This window comes from Mirounga angustirostris, unplaced genomic scaffold (genome assembly GCF_029215605.1).
Source record: "Mirounga angustirostris isolate CCGP_5_RB_7025 unplaced genomic scaffold, mMirAng1.0.hap1 SCAF_5, whole genome shotgun sequence".
Classification (NCBI taxonomy): domain Eukaryota; kingdom Metazoa; phylum Chordata; class Mammalia; order Carnivora; family Phocidae; genus Mirounga; species Mirounga angustirostris.
In genome coordinates this window covers 76740004-76762969 of record NW_026991713.1, presented here as the reverse complement: position 1 = coordinate 76762969, position 22966 = coordinate 76740004, and the positions used below count along the sequence as shown (strand labels likewise).

Genomic DNA, 22966 nt, shown 5'->3' with positions numbered 1-22966 from the left:
AAAGATCTATTTATGTACAAAGCTTAACACATCTGTGTTTCTGAATAAAAACAAAACAAATTTAACAATTCCTAACGGTTTGAAGAGAGTTAACAATGATGTTCTTTGGTTTGAATGCTATTAGATATGAAGCAGTACTATCCTGTAATACTCAACACGCAACTTGAGAGCAACATAATCATTCACTAGTCATTACAGTATTCTTAAAGATAGTGGAGTGTGCGACTCTTGATCTTGGGGTTGTGGATTCGAGCCTGTGTTGGGTGTAGAGATTATTTAAAAAATGAAATCTTAATAAAAAAAAAATAAAAATACAAGCACTAAACAGAAATTCTACAACTAAAAAATATGTCTAAAATAAGAGTTCACTGAATGAGCTTTACAGCATGTTGGAGAAAGTAAATAAACTTGAAAGATAGATCAAAAGAAGTGATCTAATGTAAAGAAACAAGAATTAAAAAAAAAAGAACACTATCTCAATGACAATATGGAACAACAGCAAATGTTCTAACATTTAACATATCATTGGAGTCCTAAAGGGAGAAGAGAGAGAAAAGAGCAGAAAAAAATATTTAAAGAAATGACCAATATATTCCCAAATTTGTGTGAAAGGCATAAATTTACGATTCAAAAAACTGAGTAGACCTGATACAGTATAAATGCAAAGAAAATCACATCTAGAAGAAAAAAGCACATTAAATACAGGGGAACAACAATACAGTATCTAATGACCTGTTATTGAATACAAAGGAAAATAGAAGGCAGCAGTCTATTACCATTAAAATGCTGAAACAAAACAAGTACAGGCAATCATTTAAAAGGAACTAAGTCTAACTGAGTATGACCAAATTTGAGGAAGATATACATCTCTCCCACATCCCAGTGACATGGTAACAGACTATCAAGGGAAATGGGTAGAATATGGAACAAGGAGGCTCATTTTTCACAATGTCCTTCTGGACCTCTCATACTGACTTCTGAATACATTTAGCTGTTCAAAATATTTTTAACATAATGGGGAAAAAATCTGTATCTTCTCTTATAAAAACTATGTTCCTTATTAATTTGCTATTTCCTTCCTACCGATACGGTCAAAAGTCATTAAAACAAACATTTATAAATCTAGAAGAACTGAAAATGAGCACTCAAGAGAGAAGAAAATGAAGTCAGTGAAACTGAGGAGAAAAAAAATATGAGAAAAAAATAAGCCTGAGCTTTAGAATAGGAAGAAATGTGCTTCCATCTGTTATAAAAACTATGTTCCTGAACAAACTGAGGCTACCTAGAGGGGAGAGGGGTGGAGGGATGGGGTAACTGGATGATGGGCATTGGGGATGGATGTGCTGTAATGAGCACTAGGTATTATATAAGACTCATGAATCACAGACCTGTATCCCTGAAACAAATAATACATTATATGTTAATTAATTGAATTTAAATTTAAAAAATGGTAAAACAACAACAACAACAACAACTATGTTCCTTATAATTTTTTTCATTCCTAACAAAATGGTCCAAAATTAAAATATGCTTAATAAATCTAGAAGTAATAAAAAATTAAATAAGTAAATCTAGAAGTAATGAAAAGAAGCACCCCATACATGAGCAAAGTCAGCAAAACTAAGGAGAAAAAATACGATTAAAAACCAAGGCTAAGCTTCATGATAGTGAGAGTCTAGAAATTGGGAGAAAATCTCAATTTGTATTTAATCTTTATAATAACTTCCATTTATAGGGCATATGACAGATAGACTCAGAAAAAAAAATGATGATTTTACATTTAAAACCACAATTTGATTCCCTACACTGTTGTACAAGAAAAGCTTGGCATAATGGTCACTAGCAGTTTTGCTATGATTTGCTGCTCTGGAAAAAGGGAACTGCCCCGCCACAGAGAGCCATGTATACACTCCATCAGGACTTTTCTCAAACAGAAATAAACACAAGTGCTTACAGAAAGGAAAATTAAAAATTAAAAGTGGAATTGTATCATCTATGAATTATACCCCCAAAAAGCTGTTTTAAAAAAAACAACAACAAACAAAACCTAAGCAAGCTCTTCCTGTTAACAGCTGGAAATTTTGCAATTCATTTTTCTTCTTAAACTCATATTTTCATTCCCCTTTCACCACAGAACTCTATCTTGACATTGTCTACTTCATTGGTCAAGCTGTCATTCTTATCTTTAACAAAAATATGTATGCAGTCTGAAATTAATTTTTTAAAAAAACAATATTTCCTGGGGAGAAGTAGATGATAACTTGACTGGACAGTTTATCTTGTTCCAAAACTGAAAATGTTTTCCGGGGACAGAGACTCTGGGCGGCCCACGTATCGTCACATCACTGTGTCCACTTACAACCTGCACAAAGGTGAGGACAGAAAGAAGGGATGTACTCAATGGCAACCAGACAGATGTGACCCTGAAATTCCTGTGAATGACCAGAGCATGTGGCGCAGATTCATTTCTAGATTGTAGATGAGACCTCCAAGCTGAGATGGTTTCTCAAAACATGCAATTGTGGTTCAAAAGCCACAAAAATTAGCACAGGGCTCGGTCCCCACTGTCTCTGTAGTTAGAAACAGAGAGAGGTGAATTTCTTGTTCAGAAAGTGCTGCAGCTAGAGCCTCCCATACAAACACAAAATTGCCAGATAAGATATTTTTTCAATCCAGTTTGCAAACAGATTGACAAACTGAGAAAGAACTTCTTAGAGACCAAATATCAGGTGAAAGCAAGACACCCAACAGGCCCGAGGACTACAAGAAGCATTTGCTAGGGAAGGTTGGCCTTCTAGACACCAGAGAACAAAAGAAAAAAGTCCTGTGACCACCCCAGCTGGGGAGTCAGTGAGAGACTCTCCCCTGCGTCAAGCTGGGATTCTAAACCATTATGCTCTCATTCTAAGGGCACAAGGACATTTTCCTGGCCTAAACACTGGCCTTACTAGAGGAAAAATTCTCCCTTCAGAACCTCTAATCACAAACTGACCAGCATGAGGTTTTACAGCTTGAATTCATACCACTGTATTCTCCAAAAAAACTTCAAGTTCAAATTTAAAGTACTCCTGGGCTTTGCACTGTCCCCCAATGAAATGAAGCAAATGCAGATTCTGCAACCCAGGCAGCCAAGTATTCACAAAGAAATAGTTCCAGAGGTAATCTTCAAAAGATCTATATGTAAACAAGACAATGAGAGAGCCTGCTGAAAAATTAAGGAGAGAGAGAGAGATGTCAGAGCAGATTCACAAAGACTTTATAAATTGGAATTATCTGAAAGAGAATATAAACTCCCGTATCTTATCAAATCTAAAATCCCATCAATTTAAAAATGCCCCGTTATTTTATCTAACAAAAATAAAAAGAGAATGTCAGCTGTACCCCAAACTTCAGTGATCCCAAAATGTGGGGGAAAAATGTTTATCTTGGGAAGAATGAGATGCAGTTAGGATGTTAAAATAACTAAGTAGTAAGAACTATCTTATCTAAAACTGATTCCCTGAAGGCTGGCTTCCTGCAAAGAAAGCTCCATGGAATCCTTCTAGAGCTGAGTGCTTTTCAGAATCAATCCTGGTAGCATATTAAGGCAATAAACCAGGCCAATGGTCTGACACTGAACTGCAACCCCAACACCTGAATAGCAGAATCCAGATAAAGCTAAAAGAAGGGCTGGTGCTCCCCTGACCATGAACACTGAGGTGGCAGAACAGAGACTGGGGTCAAGATTTTGTTATGTCATAAATGCTTCTACCCAAAGGTTTGAACTCCATTCATTTATGATGTGAGGAGGGGATTGGGGACTGGGTATACCAGGGGACTGGGTATTACCCCAGTCTTGCAGCTTAAACCTTCCACAGTCCTAGACACGTACTCTCTCCTGGTGTCTTACAACCCTCCATGCTAGATCCCTGAACACATCCCATGATCCAGTGGGGGATGAGCACCTCTGTAGACTCCTGTTTCTGTGAGTTTCCCCCAATTAAATATGGTGCCAGATGGCCCAATGTGTGTGCTCTTAGGTATTTCACATTTTCTTGCTCTGTAATGTGTAAAGAATCTGTAAATACACAGAGAAGAAAAAGAATATAAAAGACTAAGAAGATCTGAATAAAAAGCAAACTTCTAGAAATAAAAATGTAACTGAATACTGTATTGTATACTTAAAATCTGCAAAGAAGGTAGATCTTATGTTCAGAGTTTTTCCCATAAAAAATGATGATGATGATGATGATGATAATCATAATAATAAAGAGGGCAAGAGGAAACTTTGGGAGGCGATGGCTATGTTTATAGCTTTGATGGCAGTACTGGCTTCATGGGTATATATTTATCCCCAAGCTCACTGAGTTGTACACATGGACTATGTAACTCTTTTTACACGTCAATTATACTTCAATAAACTGTTTCTGTTTGTTCGTTTTAGAAAGGGAGAGGGTAGGCTCAGAGCAAGAGGGAGAGAGAGAATCTCAGGCAGGCTCCATGCTCAGCACAGAGCCTGATGCAGGGCTTGATCTCACAGTCCTGAGATCCTGACCTGAGCCAAAATCAAGAGTCAGACGCTTAACAGACTGAGCCACTGAGCCATCCTGGTGCCCCTGTTTTGTTTTGTTTTTCTTTAAGTGTAACTGGAACGTTAAACTCCATGGCAGGTTTATAAACACAACAAATCAAAATGAAGAAAAAATTCGTGAGGTGGAATTAAACCAGGTTAAATTATCCAGAATACAATATAAAGAGGCAAAAGGAATATAAAAGCAGGGTTCATAGGAATGGGAGAAGAGTCGGAAAATTTAACACTTCAACAGGAGATGCAGAAGAAAAGGTATGAAAAGTTGACACAGAGGCAATATTTAAACAGAAAATGACAATAAGTTTTCCAGATTGGGAAGAAGCCAATCCACAGGTTCTGGACTCCTAACATATCTCAAGCAGGATAAATACATAAAAAGAAATCCTCCTCTCAACTAACAAGATGAAACTGTGGATAATCAAAGACAAAGAAAAAAATCTTAAAAGCAGTCAAAAGGAACACACAGATTACTCACAAAGGAGTGACAGATGGGGCTGGTGACCTCTTGAAACCAACCATGGAAGCTGGAAGTCAGAACATTATCTTCAACGTACGGAGAAAAAATAACTGTCAACCCAGAAATTTACATATATGCATACATATATATAAAACATAGATTAAAAATGCCCTATAAAAATTAAAGTGAAATACAGTTTAAACATACAAAACTAGAGGAGTATGCCACCAACAGACATTTACCTCAGGAAATCCTAAGAAATACTTTTCAAGCAGAAAAGTGATGGGAGGACTGAGGTCAATTAGAAAGGAAAAACTGATGTAAAATACTATGTGTGCCTGTGTATGCGCCACCCACAGTGTGTGTGTTTTATAAAAACAAGAAAGTTGGAAATAAAATACATAAAAAGAATAGGATATATGTCATGAGAGGGTGGCTAAACTTTCTGACATGTTGAATAATTTTTAAATTTGCTTACAAGAGTCACACCTGAAATATTAAGGACTGAAAATTTGGTAAGATAAAAAAAACAGATCAGGTAACACTAACCCAAAGAAAGCCAGCATACCTATAATAATTTTAGACATAATATACCTTAAGAATAAAAATCATTACTGCCTGACAATGAAGGATTCATATCATTAAGAAGATACTACATTTCTAAACTGGTTTATTCCCAATAGCATAGCTTGAAAACATATAGAGCAAAACTGACTGAATGTCAAGGAGAAATAAACAAATTCACATTAATGAGACAAAATGTAACATACTTCTCTCAGTAACTGATCAATAAAAAAGACCAAAAGAAAAAAGAAAAATCAATAATAATATAAAAGATTTGAATGACACAGTAACAAGCTTGATCCCACTGACCAGAGGCTCTCAAAAATTTTGGTCTTCGGCCTCCTTTACACTCTGAAAAATTGAGAATCCTAAAAAGCTTTTGTTTATATAGGTTATTTTGACTGATATCCACTGTGTAAGAAATTAAAACTGAACATTAAAGAAAACATTTATTGATTAATAATTTTAAAATAACAATAAGCCCATTACATGTTAGCATAAACACATTTTCTAAAACCAAATTAATTTGGTGTTATAAAGAGGCTTTGTTTTTTCCATTTTTTGCAAATCTCTTTAATATCTGGTTTAATAGATGACTTGTATTCTCGTATCTGCTTCTGCCATTTATTTTGTTGCAACAACATGTATCATGTAGCCTCTGGAAAACTCCACTGTAAACTCATGAGGAAATGCAAGAGAAAAAGGTAAATAATGTCTTAGTATCATTACTAGAATAATTTTGACTTCACAGACCCCTTAAAAGGGTATTGGGGGAGCCCCAGGGTCCCCAGACAACACTTTGACAACTGGCTGAATAAAATCCGCAGTAATCTGCACCCATACACAAATGAAGAAAATACATAAAGCTTCCATAAATGCTAATTACATATGTGCCATAAAATAAGTCTAAATAAACCTTAAAAGACTGGTATATTACAGACCATACTCTATGGCCACAATACAATTAAGCTTGTAATCAATAACACAATCTCTTAAAGATCAGGAAATGACGAGGGTGTGCTCTTTCACCTCTGAGATACAGCCACGAGACCAGGAAAATAAGTAAAAATTATAAAGATTAGAAAGGAAGAAGTAATTTGGAGATGATAGGATTGTATACGTAGAAGACCCAAAAGATTCTACATACAAACTATTAGAACTAGAGAGTTTAGCAATGTTGCTAAATACAAAAATCTAAGCACAAAAATCAGTTTTATTCCTACATACTAGCATCAAAAGGTTGGTGAATGTCATTTTTAAATAATACCTTTTATAAGTGTATCAAAAGACAGGGGGGCCTGGGTGGCTCAGCCGCCTAAGCATCTGACTGGCTCAGGTCATGACCGCAGGGTGCTGGGATCTAGACCGCATCAGGCTCCCTGCTCAGCGGGGAGTCTACTTCTCCCTCTCCCTTTGTCCCTCCCCGCCACCCACCCCGCCGGCTCGTGCTTGGGAGTGCTCTCTCTCTCTCACTCTCGCTCTCAATTAAATAAATAAAATCTTAAAAAAAAAAAGAGTATCAAAAAATAAGGAGCCTAGGAAGAAAAGAGCTTTACATAGAATATTATAAAACATTATGTAAAGACACTAGGAAGACCTCAAAATTTGGACAGATATGCCAGTTAATGGATGGGAAAACTCAACATCATTAAGATGTCAGTTCTCCAAAAATGATATCTTTAGTCTGAATATAATTCCAATCAAAAACTTTTAAAATTTTGGGGCACCTGGGTGGCTCAGTCGATTAAGCATCTGCCTTCGGCTCAGGTCATGATCCCAGGGTCCTGGGATCGAGCCCCACATCCGGCTCCCTACTCCGCGGGAAGCCTGCTTCTCCCTCTCCCTCTCTCACTCCCCCTGCTTGTGTTCCCTCTCTCACTCCCCCTGCTTGTGTTCCCTCTCTCACTGTATCTCTCTCTGTCAAATAAATAAATAAAATCTTAAAAAAATAAAAAGTCAAATCTGTTTTTAAAATGTTTAGAAAACAATATGAGAGAATCTCTTCATGACCTCAGAACGGAGAAGGATTTCTTCTCTATTCCTTCAGAATAAAGGCTTTGCGTAAAAGGTGCAAACAATAAAAGAAAGATGGATAATTTCTACTACATTAAAATTAACTACCCCATAGGAAAAAAACATTGGCAAGACTTGAAAAGGCACTTCACAGAAAGAAAAACAAAAACCCAAGTGGTCAATGATAATATAAAAAGATGGACCATCTCATTAGTATTTAGGGGAAAAAATTAAAATGCAGTGTTACAACATGTCACACACACACCAATCTGACAAAATGTTAAAGTCTGACAATATCAAGTGCTGACAAGAATATGGAGCATCACTTGCACTACTGGGTATTTACCCCAAAGATACAAATGCAGGGATCCAAAGGGGTATGTGCACCCCGATGTTTATAGCAGCAATGTCCACAATAGCCAAACTGTGGAAAGAGCCAAGATGTCCATCGACAGATGAATGGATAAAGAAGATGTGGTATATATATACAATGGAATATTATGCAGCCATCAAAAGGAGTGAGATCTTGCCATTTGCAAGGACGTGGATAGAACCAGAGGGTGTTCTGCTGAGTGAAATAAGTCAATCAGAGAAAGACATGTATCCTATGACCTCACTGCTATGAGGAATTCTTAATCTCAGGAAACAAACTGAGGATTGCTGGAGTGGTGGGGGGTGGGAGGGATGGGGTGGCTGCGTGATAGACATTGGGGAGGGTATGTGCTATGGTGAGCACTCTGAATTGTGTAAGACTGTTGAATCACAGACCTGTACCTCTGAAACAAATACTACATTATATGTTAAAAAAAAAAAAAAGAAGATAGTAGGAAGGGAATAATGAAGGGAGGATATCGGAGGGGGAGAGGAACCATGAGAGACTATGGACTCTGAGAAACAAACTGAGGGTTCTAGAGGGGAGGGGGTCGGAGGGATGGGGTGGCTGGGTGATAGACATTGGGGAAGGTATGTGCTATGGTGAGTGCTGTGAATTGTGTAAGACTGATGAATCACAGACCTGTACCTCTGAAACAAATAATACATGTTAAAAAAAAAAAAAAAAGAAGATAGCAGGAAGGGAATAATGAAGGGGGGGAAATTGGAGGGGGAGATGATCAATGAGAGACACAATGGACTCTGAGAAACAAACTGAGGGTTTAGAGGGGAGGGGGGTGGGGGGATGGGTCAGCCTGGTGATGGGTATTAAGGAGGGCACGTGCTGCATGGAGCACTGGGTGTTATACGCAAACAATGAATCATGGAACAGTACATCAAAAACTAATGATGTAATGTATGGTGATTAACATAACATAATAATTTTAAAAAAGTCTTATGTAATTGAACATAAAAATAAAAATAAACAAAAAAAAGAGTATGGAGCATCATGATTACATATGCTCGCTAAATGTAGTATCTATTGTTACAATCAGTTTTAGGAGGAAATTGGCCTAGTTAATAATGATGAAGTTATGCATGCCCTATGACTTGATAAATGTCACTTACAGGAATACAATCTAGGGAAATCCAAATACATATGCATCAGATATGTAAAGAATGCTCATGAAAGCACTATATTAGTGATAGAAAAAACTGGAAACCCAAATTTCTTTCCAACATGTTCTAGATAAATAGTGATAGAGCCATTATGTAATTCATACAGCATAATACAGAGATTATTACACAGCTGGGGAGGTTGTGGACTACAGTTACCAGCAATAACAAAGATGAATCTCAGAAACATAATGTTGAGTAAAAGAGCATGCTGCCAAATAATATATGTCATGTGACCCAATTTATACAAATTTATCATGTAGGGAGGGATATAAACATCTATGGTAAAAACCATAAAGAAAACAAAGGGGAAAATAAACACAAATTCAGGATAGTGTCACCTCTGAGAAGGTTGGGGTGAGAATGGATTGGGGGAAGGACACTCGATTCACAGGAATCACGGTACTATTAATTCTGTAAACTTCACATAAATTTTCATAAAATTCTTTAATCAAAACAACTTAAAAGTAAAGGAAACAAGAAGATGAACCACCTCACAAAGGTGAACCAACAAACATGAGCTGAAGGGCCATACAGTTCACATTTTTTATTACAAATGACAACCTAAAATTCATCATAAAACTTGGCCATATCTCTGCCAAGTTCTTAATGTAGTAATTTCTCATTTTGAATTACCGGATCATCATGTAAAAAGGCAGAAATGAAAGACTACCAGTGAATAATCATATTTATAAAACACTACAGCCAGATAAATGACAAAAGTACTATAAAATATATTATTTATGCATGGTTCATAATTAATTATATGCCCTACAGAGACAAGATGCTCCAGTAATAAAGATTTTGTTGTTTCGGGAAAGATGTTTCTTTGATCTGCTATGTCACCATAATCTATCATTTGCTACAGCATTCCATCTTCTACAAGTAGCTTTTCAAAGTCCTCACGGGAGCTGACGTCCAGGGACAAATAACGACATTTAAGACCCCCAATTGCGGGCGCCTGGGTGGCTCAGTTGGTTAAGCGACTGCCTTCGGCTCAGGTCATGATCCTGGAGTCCCTGGATCGAGTCCCGCATCGGGCTCCCTGCTCGGCAGGGAGCCTGCTTCTCCCTCTGACCCTCCCCCCTCCCATGTGCTCTCTCTCTCATTCTCTCTGTCTCAAATAAATAAATAAAATCTTTAAAAAAAAAAAAAAAGACCCCCAATTGCTGACATCATATCCACAAATTCAAAACTTCATTTTTTTTCCCTTCTGCCAAGGACATTTCAAAGAAGTGCATCCGAATCCAAAGAACAGGCTGCCTGCTGGAAGGAGAAGAATTCCATTCTGGTTTCTCAACTTTTTTAAGACCTAAGGGTTTGTTTATATACAGACCCACCTAGGCCCTGGATTCCACGACACAACTGAGTTGGTTGCCAAGTATTTGGCCTGAGCGGAATCACAGAACATACACCGTGTTCTGGTTCATCCAACACTGCTCTGGGAAACAACAATGCAGTCCCAGGGGACACCACAGCCTCGCCACCGCAAGCCCCAGAGAGCTTCAGGCTGCACTGTGGGCTATAAGGCAGAGATGCAGAGAGTTAAGGAGGAGGAAGAGGAAACAGCCCAGATTTCCATCCTCATCTCTGCCTGTTCGACGTCTCAAACCAGCTCACCAGCTGCATCTGCTATCTTTACTGTGAGACCATAAGTAACACAAAGGCTGCTCTTTATAGACACCATGGACATTGGAACACAGTATTTACTCTCAGTAACAGAGATTTCATGTCATCTCCCAACCTTAAAAGAACCCCAGAGAAGCTCTCCCTAGATTATTAATAAAGCGCCCTCCCACCTGCATCTGATTCTGCCAGCTCAAGGGGAAATAAGGCACCTGGCCAACAAGCATGTAAACAGAGGTACAGTCCAACTCTGCTCCCCCAGCCCGAGCCTCTCTTCAATTGTTTTCAGAATACTTCCTGTCTTCTCTCCACACTCATCAAGCTTTAGAACAAGGTCTGCCACTATTGCACCTCTTACCTTTTAACGATCCAGAGTCCCACTCCTGGTTCCGTGCCAGACCGACGTGATAGCCTCAAACCACTAGAGGGATAATCGCTAGGTACCAACAGCACATGATAAAAATATTCCCGACAACAGACCAGAAAAAATTAGAAAGCCAAGTAAGGCAATGCTCTCAACATAGAGATTATTCTACAGTTATAAAGACTTGTTTATATTGAGAAATTAAACGGACATGTAAAAGATTATCCCTTCCAAATATCTACCTGGCTTCTAAGCAGTACTAGATGCAGTTAAGAGATAATGTATCCTGTACACATGGCAACAGGACAGCAAACACCCTTCTCCACAACCTTCCAGAAGGCACTGCTGAGCAGAGCAGGGGGATAACACTGCTCCTCCAGCCTGACTAAGCTGACAGCATCATCAAAGGCGATGAAATCACCCAAAATGTCAAAATACAGCAAGGAACCCATACACATAATGTTGCAGGAGCTCTGCATCTGGAGCCATTTGACGTGTGATTTATTGAGCATGTGCTAGAGCACTGTGTGATCAAAGCCCAAGGAAGGAAAAAAAAAAGGGGGCTCTGTATTGTGGTCCCAGACTGATTTGTCTGAAACACGAAGTCTGAGATTTTGCATATTGTATATACTGCTGTGGATTAGAGTGAAATGGGAGCCCCAAATCACAAGCGGAAAGCTTGGGAACCCAGGGGACCAAAGCACTGACATTTGCTCTCAGTGTGTAGTCCTGAGGGTTTATCGCTTCCCACTTGCAGGTGCTCCCGGCAGCAATGGAATTCTCTAGTCATTGCAAGAGGAAAAATAATTTTCAAATTACGAGTTTTAGGCAGAGTACTGACTCTGCTTCAAACTGAAGCCGCACAGTTGAGTCGCTTCTACACATCCAATAGTGGAGACCCTTTTAAAAGAGAAAGGAGCCTTGTGAAGATGCTAGAAGTTTCTTCACAGGAATATGACAGTTTGGGGCTGCAATGAGAGAGCACACTACAAACGATACAGTGTGGTGCCTTGAGTATCAGGCTCCATGTTTAGATCCAGCTCCCTCATCAGCTGTGACAGGGAATGAGAATCCATGAGGCAAAACCGAGCAGCGCCAGATGCTGGCAAGCCTCTCAGACGGGGAAGGAGACAGCCGATCGCAGAGCAGCCCCTGTCTGTCCCGAAGCTCCAGCATTGTGATCTGAACTCAGCCTGTGGGGAGGAGGAGGCTGCCCACACCTGCTCCCCTGACTACAGCCTCCTAGCTGGTCAGGACCGGGAGGACTATACCAATGGCGGCTTTAGAAAGGAGTCCCCTATGTCTGAAATCGGGGGGCAGGGGCCTGGGGGTGCGGGGGCAGTGCAAGGTTCACCAGCTTGGTTGGGACTTAACAATCATGCAAACCTGCCCATGGCACACATCACGAAAAGGAATGGCAAAGAGATGGAACTGAACTGAGCTAACCAGTCTTATGCTTACGAGTGGACTTCATTTTTCTCTCTCCAAGTCTTGATCCCTCACCACACAAAGCAGCTCAACAGCATTTGAAATGCTGGTGCTCAGGCCCCACCTTAGGCCAACTAAATCAGGAACTAGTTTTAAACAAGATCCCCAGAACGTTCCCTGCATCTTTGTTTGAAAAGCACGTTTAACTCTTGCAATCCAGCAAAGCAGACCTAGAGACAAACTGCCCAGGCCCCAATCTCGACTCCTTCACTTACTAGCTACGTGACCCTTGCTGTCTCTCAGCTTCCATCTGTAAAAATCATCACAGTACCTATCTCATAGTGTTCTTGTGAGGGTATTCAATAATTTTTCCTTATTATTCTAACTATGCTAAAATGTTTGCTTACTCCTCTGTCTCCCTGATGAGTTGGGAGCTCCTTCCTGGCAGGGAATTCCATCTGCATATCTGAGAACTCTCCGGGCACCAGAAGGCTGGCTCACGGGCCACCTTACCCTCTAGTTCACAATGGGGAGCTCTGGAATAAGAGGAAAGAGAGATTTTTGTTGCCCCTACTCCCTCCTTGCTGGGTCACCCTAGACGGGCTGATGCCTCCAACAAACTCGTCCCAAGTCACCTTTCTGCAGGACTTTCTTCCCAGGTTCTGGGTGGGAACAGCTCTTCTGTTGTAGCTGCCCTCATCTGTAAGAGGTCCTCTGCAAATTATCCTAATTTGAATGTGCCATCTCTTTGCTGATGTGACTCTGAGCAATACACCGTGTCTCCTTCCATCCCTTCAGTAAATATTCCTGCGTGTCAACAATCCTAGACACTGTGCCCGTTATTGAAGATACAGAGGGAAAATAAAAATGACAAAGTCCCTGCACTTGAGGCATTTATATTCTAAACCCAATGCTTCTAAGTGGATAAATATAATATCCTCTTTTCATTAAAACTTTTCCTCGGTCCTGAATTCCAAAGTGCTGGCCACAGGCTGCACCAAGAGCCTGCTGGTTACATAGAGCAGACACGCCAGTAAGGACCCAGGGTGGGGACTGGGGCACACCAGTGCCCCGGAGAGGGCACAGTGGAAACAAGCGCTTTGTGGATTTGAATCCGAATCTACTTATTGTCACTGAATAAAGTCAAAGGCTTTGAAAACATTTCAAATTCTCAGAAAACCTGAGAAAGTAAGATTTAAAAAGTAAACACGGGAAGGTGAGTTTTGCACCATTTCTATCAGATCAAACCCCTGCAAAAGCAGCATTACTCCTCTCATCTACCGAAGAACGACCCCCCACAGATAGCCTGCTAGGTGCTTTCTTTCAAAATGCATTTTGTGGAAAACAACCCCATTTCTTAAGAGGCAGCTGGATTGAGCTATGTCTTATCAGTAATATGTGCCACTTAAGATTCTAAGCTTGAGACTTTGCAAAATCATCTTTTTTTCACATCTGCTTGGAAGTTTCATCAAAATAATGCCCATGCCTAGAGACCCGGAGATGTTTATCGATTCTTTTCTCCCATTCTTCCTTCCCAAAAAGTCAGATTTACTGCAAGCAAGCAGAGACTCCACCCCATTTAGAGCCACCTCTGTGAAGGATCAGAAGAGGATGACAGCATTGCCACATGCAGTAGAGGACCGAGGATGGTGGGTATTAGCCCTAAGATGAATCATTACTTCCTGATATTAACAAACACTTTCTCGCCTGCTCTTCCTTCACTTGCTCCCAGTTTGAATAAAGGCTAGGAAATCTGTACTAATAATGTAAAAATCTTAGGTTCCAAAATCTTAAATGTCAACTTAGTACTGATTCATTTGGGATATAAAAATGGGAGGGATCACAATGAGAAATTCCACTTAGTATTTGCTCAAAAAAGGGGAAAGGCCCTCATTGTGTTCATTATTTTTATCAGAATTTTTAAATATTGGGCACGACTTTTTAAACCTCTGCTTTAGGCAAAGTAAAGAACAACAGGTCCTCCTGCAAGGACCATCTTTATTAATACTAAATGTAACAGGAGTGGGTTCTACATGTTCTTGAGGTAGGTTATGAATCAGAATTTGGAATAGTAAAGTAACTAGTGAGTAGTAAAGTCAAATTAATGAAAATCTAGTTTCTGCAGTTTTCTGTCAGGGAACTCTAGCTCTTACTAAAAGAGAATTTAATTCAAAAAAGAAATGAGCTAAATAACAGTCTAAGAGTCTAGCAAGTGGATTTTTAACAACATAATAGCAAAGCAGCCAAGCGTAAGATTTATGTTCTTGGAACCAAAAAAAGAAGAATAGAAAGAAGAAAAGAAAAGAAAAGAAAGAAGAAAAGAAAAGAAAAGAAAAGAAAGGAAAAGAAAAGAGAAAAGAAAAAGAAAAAGAACAGAAAAAACTTTATAAATTGCTCCTTTTAAGCAAGTACTATTAAGAAAATGTAGTGGTCTCTAAATCTAATATTAATTTTACTTTCTCCCCTCATTTACTTGAAAGAAGTGCAATAACCAAATAATATCAATATATAAAAAAATGCTCATGCTTGGAGTCCATTAAGATTCAAAAAAAGCAATGGAACGCTGCTATGCAGCTATACAAACATACAAAGATTTTTTTCCCAGTCGCTTTATTTGCCACTTTTTGTTACACATTTAAAGATTTTGGGCACAGCTGATCTATTCTTCTAAACCAGAATGTCAATTCCCATGTGGCTCCAGTATATCCCTTCCATTACTATACAGTTTTTCTTGGCTGCTATTTTCTTCTGTTCATCCCTTGTTGTCTACTACAACATTCAAGCGACGTTAGTCTAATTCCCAGAAGCTAGGAAATATATTATGATTATTTCATTTCAGCAGAATATTCTTTTCCTGGAATTAGTCAATTGAAGAATATTCAATACAAACTATGTGTGAGATAAGGTATTAAACACTGCTGGGCTTTCTTTTTAAAAAAGGCACACCACAAAGGCTTTAAAATCTTTTTGAAAAGGGCACACATAGTAAAGGTTACAAATACATGGTAGCAAGTGATAATTGCAAAATCAGTAAAGCATTACCAAGTGCAATGGGCCTTAGGATGAGACAACCAGACGGGCTGCTTAAGAAAGAGTGTTCAAAGGCAGGAAGAAATTACTGAGTGAGTGGAAAAGGAGAAGATACAGACGTGATTGACAAGAATGGCAGCCAGAAACACAAGGTATATAGTTCAGTGGAAGCGAGGACAGCCGTTTGGCTGAGTAAACCCTTGCAGTACGAAAGCATCGGAGGATGAAAATAAAGCGATGGGCTCACAGCCAATCCGTCTCCGAATGCCAAGAGAAAGGCACCATGGGAGATTCAGAGATTGCCTCCGAGGCCAGACAAATCCTGTTCTAAACCTACTTCTGCTACCTACCACCCTGGGTTTCCACATCCATAAAATGTTGATAACAGTACTTATCTCAAAAAAAAATTCTCTAAGCAATAAATAATAAAACTCTTACCACAGTGCTTGCTTAGCGTGTATCCGGGGATGAAGAGAGGTATTTTACGTTTGTTCCTATTGTTAGCCACACTGAGGGGTGCAGAGCTTCTGTGACCATTACAGGGCAGTGGTACAGAGTGACGTCAAGCAACACCCCCAGCCCCATCAAGCCCTATCCACCGCACCCCCTTTATGCCACCTTCCCAATGCAACAGCACAGATTGAACTGACTTCTTACCCACCCACATCACTCCCTAACACCCGAGGGCTTCCAGAACGAAGCCTACCTCTGTCCTCAGCTGTCAGTTCCCCATAATGCGCCCGTGTCTGCTCTTACACATGCTAAACTCCAGAGTACAGTGAACAAGGATGTGTGTGTAGGAAGACCTGGATTCAAATGCTGACGATATGTGTTACCCCTGACAAGTCATCTTCTCTGAACTCAGGTATCTCACATGTAAAACGTGGAAATAATCAAGCCCATCTGGATATGTTATTATGAGGCTTAAGTGAGATAAGGAAAGAAAAAGCAACTGGCACATCATTATACACAGAATGCTAGGCACTGATGATTATCCAGTTCACCCTGAAGACAACTCCATCAGGTACACTTTACAAATGATACGGAGGCGTAACGAGATGAACTAACTTGCCACGCCGCAGACGACCTTGGTGGCAGAGGTGTGTCAGAAACAGGCGGTCTGACTGGGGAGGGTATGTGCTATGGTGAGCGCTGTGAACTGTGTAAGACTGATGAATCACAGACCTGTACCTCTGAAACAAATAATACACGCTATGTTAAAAAAAAGAAGAAGAAGATAGTAGGAAGGGAAAAATGAAGCGGGGGGAAATCAGAGGGGGAGACGAACCATGAGAGACTATGGACTCTGAGAAACAAAGGTTCTAGAGGGGAAGGGGGTCAGGGGGATGGGTTAGCCTGGTGATGGGTATTAAAGAGGGCACTTACTGAATGGAGCACTGGGTGTTATACACAAACAATGAATCGTGGAACACTACATCAAAAACTAATGATGTACTGTATGGTGACTAACATAACATAATAAAATAAATTAAAAAAAAAAAAAAAGAAACAGGCGGTCTGACTCCCGCACTGCCTCACGTTCTCCTTGCCGCCTTCCCAGAGCTCCGAGAGGGTCACCACCTTCACCAGATTCAGCCTCCCCAGTCCCAGGGTCACACTGTCCTCGTGGCATCACTTGTGAGAATGTCTTTGGTTGACATAAAAGCCATAATAAAGGGGGAACTCTTAATATCCTCTAGGAAATTTATTTATTAATCACATTTTTTTATCCTTAAGGTCAAAGATCAACAGACATTTTGATGGCAGAGAGAGGTCTCAAGAGGTAGACGAAGGTCCCAGCTGTTACCACACTCATCTCTTTCTCTTCCAGAATTAACACATTTTGATAAAAATTTCCATCCTCTGAACACATTCTGCCTTCTCCCTCTCCTGGTTGCAACCTGACAGAATTTGCAATCAGGTTGGCTCTACGCCTCGGTGTGAGCTTGAATTTCTTAGGAGCTACTTTTCTATTCACTCCTTATCAGTCTTCCCCTCAGTTTCTGCGCCATCAATAATTTTTCTGTACATGGCACATCGTGTTCTTTTCTTCACCTGTTTCAATATTGCTCTGTAGTCAGTCTATTGTTTTTCTTGGGAAGCTTCCCATTTCTTTGTTTTGACAACCTAAGGCCATTTTTTTTTTTATTGCAGTTTCCTCAGAACATTAAGGCACGTGAAGACGTTTACTTATTTTTCTTTAAAGATATATATCCAACATTTCACTAAAGAAAATAACTTGCTTCTGATATTACGGCTGGAGTCTTTGTACGTTTGCAGAATGCAATGATCCCTATTCTCTCTCACTCAACCCAGGAACTTAACGTGCCCTAAAATATACATTGGTACATCTGCTTTCTCACCAACAGACAAAAGGTACCTATTTAAACTGTGATTCAGTCTTTCCTAATCCAGTACTGCCTTTTGCCTTCTTCAATTTTCAAGTGTCTCTTAAACTTCAGGGAGGTACAAGTGTGATATCCACAGGGCTTATTGATTTCTGCTGAACACAGTTTGCCGGTTTCTGGGTTGTTTTTTTTTAATTTTTTTAAAAGATTTTATTTATTTGAGAAAGAGAGCCAGAGAGAGAGCACAAACAGGGGGAGCAGCAGAGGGAGAGGGAGAAGCAGGTTCCTGCTGAGCAGGGAGCCCGACGCGGGGCTCGATCCTAGGACCCTGGGATCGTGACCTGAGCTGAAGGCAGACAATTAACGACTGAGCCACCCAGGCACCCCTGCCTGCCTCTAATAAGGCCACATGCCTTTTGAAGAATAACTGACATGCTCTGATTTTTTCAAGTGGGTTCTAGGAGACCTGTAAGAATTTTTCACGTGGATGAATCCCTGAGCGTTTCCCGGAATATCAGTCCTTCTTTTGCCTACTCACATTTGGTACGCTCTTCCTCTGGACTGTGGCCGTAAAGCTAGAAGATCCTAAGTTCCTGTGACAGTTCCGCAAACCAAATGGAAAAAATATATGTACTATGAATCACACTATGGAAATACCGGAGCAAAAGGCTTTATAAGAATACACAAATTCGCCATGCTTTTCATATTGGACTGCCACCAGCAATTTTTCACAAAGCTCATTTAAAAAAAATAACTTAATTTTACTTTAATTTCAATACTGATCATTTGCTTTTTACAACAGATGCCATTATGATCAATATTTCTAGGAGGCATGAATCCTTCTGCCTCAAGACATCTATTGCCACTTTATTATTTTTTTAATTTAAACTGAATTTTATTTAGCTAAAAGTGCCAATGAATCATTTATTTTATGATAGACAAGTCAGAGGCAATGTAATCATAACTAAAAGCAGTTTTATGAGTTGCCTCTAACGCAACTGGGACTCTATAGCCACTTTAAACCGTACCACGATTCAGGGGATTATCTGGAACCTCCGGGGCTATTCCAACTGGTTGTAAACAGAGTCAGAACACAATCTGGTAGATCTGTTTGTGTGAGTTCTGCTTCTCCACAGTATTTCACTTCTACCATAATAACTAGGCTACTCCAGACTAGTTGAAAATATTTCATAGTTAAATGACCCATCATCTACCCACGGTGTTCTCATTAAAGCCCAGAACTATGGGAATTAGGTGAGCAGAGGTAAAGCCCATGATGGAAGGTTAACACCAACACCCCCTCAGGAGGCTGGACCCCCATAAAGGCATGAATGCATATAACCTTTCGCATTCTGCAAAAATGAGCATCTTTCAACTGGCAACCTGAACACTTTTTGAGGTTATGAAATTTCTCACCAAAACCAGCAGAGGAAAAATACAGTGAATTGATTTTTAAGAGTAAAGACGTAGGAGCCAGGCTGCAAGCATGTGACTTGCAGGCTCCTCACGTATTAGCTCTGTTATTCAGGGCAAGTTCCTCTCCTCCCTGGGTCCCCATTATCGCACCAGTAAAATACAGACAATAATGGCATCAAACTATAGAGTTCTTATGACAATTAAATGAGTCAATATATGTAAAGCTCTTAAAACAGTGTGTGAATACAGCAAATACTCAATGAATGTCAGTTATTATTACTAATTATACTCAATATACTCTGGAGAATTAGTTATTGGAATTCAGTATTATATCCGATAAGAGAATTGTCACCTCATCATTTAGTATGTGTTTAGTAAATACTTGTGAAGTTACACTCATTGAGGTGATGACATTTCATAAAAAATTCTAACATAAAAGAAGATGGACAAGGAAGAATGTTGACTGCACCTGTAAGTCCAGTGCAAGACTTCAAAAGCTGAGATGAGTACTGCTAAGAGTCCCTGTCGGTTCAGATGGACTAAGGGATCAGGAGGGTCTTGGGGTCAGGGGCCCTGAACAGCCACATCCGCCTATCCCGGGCTGAGAATCAGCTGTACAGCAGATGCTGTTAAAGGTGACAGGAAAGCAGGAGAAAACAAGAAATCTCTGAGTCAGCCTCACGTAATTTGGGGCTTTCCCAGATTAGATCTCCCTGGATTATTCCAGATGCAAAGATACTCCTCAGGTCTATTACACACTGTAGGTTAAGGAGATCAAAATAGGGATGCTTGGGTGGCTCAGTTGGTTAAGCGTCTGTCTTTGGCTCACGTCATAATCCAAGAATCCTGGGATCGAGTCCCGCATTGGGCTCCTTGTTCAGCAGGGAGCCTGCGTCTCCCTCTGCCCCTCCCCACTGCTTGTGCTCTCTCTCTCTCTGACAAATAAATAAATAAAATCTTTAAAAAAAAAGAGAGAGATCAAAATAGGGCAAAACCTGGAGATTCCTATGAGTACATTTTCTCCCCAGCCACATAAGACCTTTCAATCCAGGGCGCCTAGGTGCCTCAGTCGTTAAGCCATCTGCCTTTGGCTCAGGTCATGATCCCAGAGTCCTGGGATCGAGTCCCACATCGGGCTCCCTGCTCAGCAGGGAGGCCTGCTTCTCCCTCTCCCGCTCCCCCTGCTTGTGTTCCCTCTCTCGCTGTCTCTCTGTCAAATAAATAAATAAAATCTTAAAAAAAAAAAGACCTTTCAATCCATTTTTGTATGTGGAAATTGACTATATAACCAGATTAACCAGAGGTTGAAGCATAATTTATGTGGGAAAGATGTGTTCTTAGAAAACAGCCAGTATACATAAAACCCAGGACAGCCGCTACCTCTGAGGAGACAGCAAAGGAAATGGGACCAAAGACACTATTAAAGTAGACTCTAGCTACACCAATACAGTTCCATTCCTTAGGGGGAAAAAAAAATCCCAGAAATAAACATGACCAAACATAATATGGGTGCTTGTTATGTTATTTTTTCACATTTGCCTGAATATTTTAAATTTCTCAGACCAAAAAAAAAAGGAAAAAACAAAAGCAGCCTTTCCTTACTTAAAGTTTCTCCTCTAAAAAATAAAAATAAAAACTAATGATATGAATAACCGACTACATGATTATCTATGTAGAAAATCAAATGGAGGGCACCTGGGTGGCTCAGTTGGTTAAGCGACTGCCTTCAGCTCAGGTCATGATCCCGGGGTCCTGGGATCGAGTCCCGCATCGGGCTCCCTGCTCTGCGGGGAGCCTGCTTCTCCCTCTCCCCCTCCCCCTGCTTGTGTTCCCTCTCTCGCTGTGTCTCTCTCTGTCAAATAAATAAATAAAATCTTTAAAAAAAAAAAAGAAAAGAAAATCAAATGGAATAGACAAAAAAAAAAAAGAACATCTTGGAACTAATAAGCGATTATAGTAAAGTTGCAGGATACCAGGTTAATATACAAAAATCAATTGCTTTCCTATATACCAGCAATGAACAAGGGAAATTTTAAATTAAAGACAAGATACCATTTACATTAGCAACCCCAAAAATAAAATACTTTGGTGTAAATCTAACAAAATAAGTGCAAGATCTATATGAGGAAAACTACAACATTTTGAATTAAAGAACTAAATATATGGAGAGCTGTTCCAAGTTCATGGACAGAAAAATTCAATATTGACAAGAATTCAGTTCTTCCCAACTTCATCTGTAGATTCAAATGCAATCCTAATCTAAATTCCAGCAAATTGTCTTGTGGATATTGACAAACTGATTCTGAAGTTTATATGAAGATGCAAAAAATTTAGAGCAGCCAACAGAATGTTGAAGGCGAAGAATAAAGTTGGAGGACTAACACTACCCAACTTCAAGACTTACTATAAAGCTACGATAATGAAGACAGTATTGTATTAGTGAAAGAACAGACAATAGATCAATGGAACAGAATAAAGATTTCAGAAATAGACCCACATAAACATGATCAACTTATCTCTGACAAAAGAGAAAGGCAATACAATGAAGGAAAGATACTCTTTTTCAACAAATGGTATTGGAACAAAGGCTATCCATATGTAAAAAAATAAATCTAGACACAGATCTTATAGACGTCACAAAAATTAACTCAGAATGGATCACAGACTTAAATGTAAAACACAGAACTATAAAACCCCTAGAAGATAACATAGGAGAAAGCACAGATGAGCTTCAGTATGGAGATGACTTTTTAGATAAAACACCAAAGGCATGATCCATGAAAGAAATAATTGATAAGCTGGACTTCATTAAAATTAAAAACTTTGCCCTGTGAAAAATAATGTTAAGAGAATGGGAAAACAGACTGGGAGGAAATGTTTTCAAAAGACACATTTGATAAAGGACTATTATCCAAAATATATAAAGAACTCTTAGAACTCAACAATAACAAATAATCTAATTAAAAAATGGGTCAAAGACCTTTGCAGACACCTCACCAAAGAAAATATACAGATGGCAAATAAGCATATGAAAAGATGTTCCACATCATATGTTATCAGGGAATTGGAAATAAAAACAACAATGAGGTCCCCTCTCTTCCTCAGCACTGCCTGCAGAGGTGGCAGCCATCTGTTACTGGGCATCATGGCTGCCCTCAGACCTCTGGTGAAGCCCAAGATCGTTAAAAAGAGGACCAAGAAGTTCATCCGGGACCAGTCAGACAGATATGTCAAAATTAAGCACAACTGGCAAAAACCCAGAGGCACTGAGAATAGGGTGTGCAGAAGATTCAAGGGCCAGATCTTGATGCAAAACATTGGTTATGGGAGCAACAAGAAAACAAAGCACATGTTGCCCAGTGGCTTCCGGAAGTTCCTAGTCCACAATGTCAAGGAGCTTGAAGTGCTGCTGCTGCGCAACAAATCTTACCGTGCACAGATTGCTCACAATGTCTCCTCCAAGAACCACAAAGCTATTGTGGCAACAGCAGCCCAGCTGGCAATCAGGGTCACCAATCCCAACGCCAGGCTGCGCAGCGAAGAAAATGAATAGACAGCTTATTGTGCACATCATATTTGTGTTAATAAAACCATAAAACTAC

General features: G+C 39.7%; 2 protein-coding genes across 5 annotated transcripts in view; one reads left to right on the top strand and one right to left on the bottom strand.

Annotated features, from left to right (window-relative positions):
* Window positions 1–22966, bottom strand: part of TMTC1 (transmembrane O-mannosyltransferase targeting cadherins 1) — a 267202-nt gene that overhangs the window by 187543 nt on the left and 56693 nt on the right. The gene's annotated exons all lie outside the window — the stretch shown is intronic.
* LOC123843871 (large ribosomal subunit protein eL32-like) lies at window positions 22478–22960 on the top strand. The gene has a single exon (XM_045873690.3). The coding sequence runs from the start codon at window positions 22510–22512 to the stop codon at window positions 22915–22917; it is 408 nt and encodes a 135-aa protein (XP_045729646.1). The 5' UTR covers window positions 22478–22509; the 3' UTR covers window positions 22918–22960.

What these genes read in the sequence shown, in the direction of transcription:
- LOC123843871 (XM_045873690.3), top strand. Translation starts at nt 22,510, where the DNA reads ATGGCTGCCCTCAGACCTCTGGTGAAGCCCAAGATCGTTAAAAAGAGG.